Source organism: Polyergus mexicanus, unplaced genomic scaffold (assembly GCF_030449975.1).
Source record: "Polyergus mexicanus isolate NDT 795.1 unplaced genomic scaffold, iyPolMexi1.0 SCAF_26, whole genome shotgun sequence".
In the NCBI taxonomy this organism is placed as follows: domain Eukaryota; kingdom Metazoa; phylum Arthropoda; class Insecta; order Hymenoptera; family Formicidae; genus Polyergus; species Polyergus mexicanus.
The window spans coordinates 1830587-1836349 of NW_027223346.1; the positions used below are offsets into that span (position 1 = coordinate 1830587).

The window sequence follows — 5763 nt, forward strand, 5'->3', positions numbered from 1 at the left end:
TATCTTGCTGTCGCGTGCGATTACCTAAGACGGTCCGGGAGTTGGTGTCGAAAGGAATAAACACTTTTCAACAAACTAAACCCGGACAAATCATTTACGTCCTATCTCTCCGATCGGCGAAACAAATAAATTCTGTTAATGTGGACGCGTAATTCGAAGGCGCGGCTACATTAAATAGTCCTTCGAGCCGGATTTTGGAAAAACAGATAGTGATTCGGTAATCAGTTCGCGGAGTGCGAGTGAGAACGCTGACACGCTAAGGTAACAGCACTTATAAAAACTATCGCGAGACGGAGACGGTGCGCGATATCAAAACATCTATCCACATTCCGCTGCCGTAAATAATAACGCGAGTGCGTTGAAAGGACTTCCGGGAAAATAAAGTGCGCGTAGTCAACTTTGCATTCCTTTGCATTATTAAAGTTGTGCTCTTAAGCATAACGTATCATTATTATTTGCGCCCTGCGTAATCCGCAGTGCCGCGCAAATCTCGCGCTTCTTAGCGCTTCGCACAGCTTAAGTGCAATCTTTGTGCTCTTTAGCACTCCGCACCTCAAAGTGCGTCCTGCGTAATCCGCAGTGCCGCGCAAATCTCGTGCTTCTTAGCGCTTTGCACAGCTTAAGTGCAATCTTTGTGCTCTTTAGCACTCCGCACCTCAGAGTGCGACCTGCGTAATCCGCAGTTACACATAGTTGTCGCACGCTTTAGCGCGCTCCACTGTTAAGTGAAAATTATAGTGCGTCTTCGCACATCCGCGTGCGACGGACCAGTCGTCACGCTTCAGCATCTCTACAACCACCAGGTGGTAAATTGTTGCTGAAAGGCTTCATCTTATCGGCCTACCGTCATGACGGACTCGCTGCATCCGACGTATGAAGAGATTCGGGATTTTGTGACGCTGCGAATTCGAGGACTAACCGATCATTCTAAGTTGAATGCCGATACTTCATCTCATAAAATTAAAGGCTCTAATCGGGCCTCGGTGAATAACGTAGCCACCGAAAAATGTTTGAATTGTTCCGGCAATCATAATTTGATGTTATGCGACGAGTTTAAGCGTAAATCCGTCGAACAGAGAACTCAGTTTCTCAAATCACACAAATGTTGCTTTAATTGTTTAAAGGTCGGCCATTTCCCGACGTCTTGCAAGAGTAAAAAACGCTGTAATTTGTGCCGACGAGCACATCATACGCTCTTGCATCGTGACTCGGATATACCAGTACAGAAGATTAGTGAAAATTCTGTTTCGGAAAACAAGACGCTTAACGCTCAACCGAGCGGCTCAGCCGCCCCTGAGATAAAGAACGAGACCGCCGTCGCTTCCGTTCAAACGATTCATTCGCCGCTGAAAAATCCGCCGAACGTGTTACTAGCCACCGCATGGGTAATACTTCGTACCATCGAAGGACGTAAATTTAAAGTTCGTGCGTTGTTAGATCAAGGCTCAGCTGTTAGCTTTATCTCGGAATCGTTGTGTCAAACTATGCGCACGAAACGTTCCCGCGCGAGCCTCCACGTACATTGTTTCGGCGAACGATACAGTGGCGTAGCGAAATCTCAGGTGTCTCTTACTCTCGAGTCTTGTAATGGGCGAGGTTCCTCAACCTTTTCTTTGACTGCTTTCGTATATCAAAAAATTACGTCATACGCTGGCTCAAAGACTAAAACCGTAGATTATTGGCCGCATTTACGGAAATTATCTCTCGCGGATCCGGATCCGTTTAGCAATCATCCGATCCATCTGCTCATTGGATCAGATTTATATGGATCGTTATTAAAGCAAAAGGTAAAACATGGTCCGACCGGAACTCCGACGGCCCAGCTTACTGCTTTAGGATGGATATTATCCCGTCCTACCGGCACTTCTAATTCAATTACCGGTTCCGCGACTTCATTAAATTGCGTAACAATTCCTTCGCTCGATTCTTTACTTCAAAAATTTTGGGAGATCGAGGAAATTTCTTCCGAACTTCAGCTGTCGGAAGAAGATAAAAAATGCGAACAACATTTTATCGAAACACATCAGCGTGCCGAAGACGGCCGCTATATAATACGGTTGCCATTTAAAACCAACCCTCCGCTCGATATAGGATCTTCGCACTGCCGCGCTTCTTTATTCGAAATTAGAACAACGCCTACGAAAAAATCCGGATCTCGCGAAACCCTATCATTCTTTCTTAAATGAATATAAATCTATGGGTCATATGGAACCTGTCTCCGACGAAAATCCGACGCTTAACCAAGCGGTGTATATACCGCATCATCCGGTACTACGCGAGTCTAGCAGCACGACGAAACTTCGCGTAGTATTTAACGCGTCGTGCAAAACGAGCAATGGTTCTACATTAAATAATCATTTAATGACCGGGCCTAAATTACAACGCGATTTGTCCTCAATTATCCTTCGTTGGCGTCAGTTTCGTTATGTATACACCGCCGATATCGAAAAGATGTTTCGACAGATCCGCGTTCATCGAGACGATGTCGATTTTTTACGGATTTTTTGGCGATCTAATATTAATTCTCCGATACAATCTTATCGATTGCTTACAGTTACATACGGTACTGCACCAGCTCCGTATTTAGCCATGCGCGTTATCAATCAATTAGCTCTCGACGAAGGTCATTCTTTTCCAAAAGCACAAACAATAGTACAAGAATTTATTTACGTCGACGACGTTCTATTTGGCGCCGATGAAATTCCGTCGCTAAAGGAAAGTCGCGATCAGCTTACGAAATTGATGGCGCGAGGCGGTTTTCATTTACGCAAATGGGCTGCCAATTCTATAGAATTATTAACAGACATTCCTCCGGGAGAGCATGAACTCGCTATCGCTCGTACATTCGATAAGGATGATACGCTTAAGGTGCTCGGACTTGAGTGGATACCACGAGAAGATTCGTTTCGTTTTCAAATCGAGTCTCCTTCGGTCAATATGAATACGAAACGTTTGATACTATCATTTATCGCGAAATTCTTCGATCCACTGGGATGGGTTTCTCCGGTAATAATCACCGCGAAAATTATGATTCAAGAACTGTGGCTAAGAAAACTCGATTGGGATTTTCCTATCGCGGCGGACTTTTAGAGCCCTGGAAAAATATTGTGCGGAATTCATAAATTTAAAAGAAATTCGCATTCCGCGATGGACTGGAATGCATCCGGAAAATTTGGTTATCGAGTTGCACGGGTTCGCCGACGCGTCTAATCGCGCGTACGCCGCTGTCGTTTATTTAAGAATTCTCCGATCGCTCAGCGAGTTTTCAGTAGTCTTAATAACCGCAAAATCAAAGGTAGCGCCGATTAAAACGATTAGCGTGCCGCGTCTAGAATTAAATGCCATAGTCTTATTAACTCGATTGCTAGAATTCGTGCAAAAATCGTTAAATTTGCAGCATATTCCGATGTACGGATGGACAGATTCTTCGGTCGCGCTCGCATGGTTACGAGGCCATCCATCAAGATGGACTACTTATGTGGCGAATCGTGTATCGGAAGTACAAACTCGGCTGCCGTCGATTAAATGGAATCACGTCCCATCTAAAGAAAATCCAGCGGATTGCGCGTCGCGAGGTTTGTCACCCGCTGAACTCCGCGATTTCGAACTTTGGTGGGCCGGCCCTGCCTGGTTGCGTTCCCCTTCTACCGCGTGGCCGATCCATGATAAATTAAAAGATCAACTTGAGGCCGATCGTCAGATAATCGAAACCGAAACGCGAAATACGATCGTTTGTCATGCTCAACATATTCTGGAGTGGCAATTACCGAACGAAGTCTCTACATGGAAGAAGTTAATTCGAGTCACGGCACGCGTGCAACGTTTTATTAATAATCTAAAATGTCGCGCGACCAATACGAACGTGAATACGACGTGCTTGTCCGCTGCCGAACTCAAAGAAGCTTCCTTGTTTTGGCTCCGTTACGTGCAACACCGTCATTTTCCATCCGAAATTCAAGCGTTAAACGATAAAAGTTTACTGCCAAGATCCAGTTCTTTGTTATCGCTTTACCCCTTTCTCGGGAAAGATAAATTAATTCGCCTTGGCGGGCGGATTGACAATTCGTCACTCAGTTATGATGAACGGTACCCTATAATTTTACCGAAACATCGAATTTCGGATTTATTAATCGCTCAAGCTCATAAAGCCTCTCTTCATGGAGGCGCTCAATTAATGTTAAGAATTTTACGCTAAAATTATTGGATAATTTCAGCGCGCACCAGTGTAAAATCTCTTATACGTAGTTGTGTAAAGTGCGTACGCGAACGCGCACGTACCTCGCAACAGCTGATGGGGAATCTCCCCCAGCCCCGCGTCACGCCTTCGGCTCCGTTCTCGCACCCAGGCGTCGATTACGCCGGGCCGATGAATATTATTCCGTCAGTCGGCCGCGGTCAACGATTCAAAAAATATTATGTTGCCGTTTTTATTTGTCTCTCGACAAAGGCCGCCCATTTAGAATACGTAGATGATTACGCTAACGGTTTTCTCTCCGCCTTTCGGAGATTTGCAAGCCGTCGCGGTCTTCCATCCGACATGTACAGTGATAACGGCACTAATTTTCAAGGCGCGGACCGCGAATTAAACACTACCTTTCAGCGACTTGTCGCCGACCCTCAAATACAAGACGCTATCGCTAATGATAACGTAAAATGGCATTTTATACCTTCCTCGGCTCCGCATTTCGGCGGACTTTGGGAAGCCGGTGTCAAAGGATTAAAGTTTCATTTGAAACGAGCGATTGGTTCTCGAACATTATCGCAGATCGAGTTTGCTACGCTGCTGTGTCAAATCGAGGCTTGCCTAAATTCCCGCCCGATTTCCGCGTTACATGATGATCCGAATGACTTTTCCGCGTTAACTCCGGGTCATTTTTTAGTCGGTCGCCCGTTAGTAAGCTCGCCTGAAGAATCTGTTTTAGATATCGATTCGAATCGGCTGTCTCGATGGCAGCAAGTGCGTGCGATTTTAGAGCAGATCTGGCATTCTTGGTCTTCTGATTATTTGCATACATTGCAACAAAGGCGTAAATGGCGAGAAAACAAACCGGAGCTCAAAATTAACGAGCTGGTATTGTTGAAAAATAATTTAGCACCTCCTTCGAAATGGGAACCGAATATTAGACGTACATCCGGGATCGGATGGGCATGTCCGAGTAGTTACATTGCGTACTGCCAAAACCACTCTAAAGCGACCAATAACGCAGATCTGTCAGCTACCGATATCAAGTGACACTGGCTCTTAAATTAATTTGGGTTTTCTTTATGCGTTAATAATTAAGTTTGACTTTAATTATCGTCACGCTCTGTATATGTACATATATCTATTATAAAAACGTCTATGTAAATAACCCTGTGCTAAGATTTACTGATTATGTTAATTCAGGTATTTCGATTGAATCACCAACGATCTTTATCTGTACTCTTCTCCGATTATGTTTAAAATTTTGCTGTAGAACTCTTCGGACCGTCTGATCGAGAATTATCATTAAGATGCCGTGTATCGATTATGTTGGTAGGATTTAACCAGTTATTTCGTAACCTACCCGGTATACGAGGCGAGCGGGATGTTCAAGAAAGTAAGAGATTTATAAATTATATTATTAATTTTGTTTCTCGAACGTTCTAAAGCGAGACGTTACGTGCGAAGCCTTGTTTTCATTCCGTTTTTGTAGTTTCTTCGTATCGTTCGATTCTGACAAACACCTCGTTGTCGATAGCCGATTGGCTCTCGGAATCGAACGATCGAAATTCCTCCGTTTT

General features: G+C 44.5%; 2 protein-coding genes across 2 annotated transcripts; both read left to right on the top strand.

The window, feature by feature from the left end:
- The first annotated feature begins 848 nt into the window (after window positions 1–848).
- On the top strand, window positions 849–2186 carry LOC138943430 (uncharacterized). The gene has a single exon (XM_070314284.1). The coding sequence runs from the start codon at window positions 849–851 to the stop codon at window positions 2184–2186; it is 1338 nt and encodes a 445-aa protein (XP_070170385.1).
- Window positions 2187–2196: 10 nt separating this feature from the next.
- Window positions 2197–5233, top strand: LOC138943431 (uncharacterized). The gene is made up of 4 exons (XM_070314285.1): window positions 2197–2413; window positions 2555–3006; window positions 3398–3792; window positions 4246–5233. Exons 1-4 carry the CDS (start codon window positions 2197–2199, stop codon window positions 5231–5233), a joined length of 2052 nt encoding a protein of 683 aa, XP_070170386.1.
- Window positions 5234–5763: the final 530 nt, after the last annotated feature.

Bases quoted from the DNA above. Each gene is read 5' to 3' on its own strand.
- LOC138943430 (XM_070314284.1), top strand. From the start codon at position 849: ATGACGGACTCGCTGCATCCGACGTATGAAGAGATTCGGGATTTTGTG.
- LOC138943431 (XM_070314285.1), top strand. From the start codon at position 2,197: ATGGGTCATATGGAACCTGTCTCCGACGAAAATCCGACGCTTAACCAA. The intron at 2,414-2,554 runs GTCAGTTTCGTT...GATTGCTTACAG, and splicing joins CTCAATTATCCTTCGTTGGC to TTACATACGGTACTGCACCA. The intron at 3,793-4,245 runs GTTAATTCGAGT...TCTTATACGTAG, and splicing joins GAAGTCTCTACATGGAAGAA to TTGTGTAAAGTGCGTACGCG.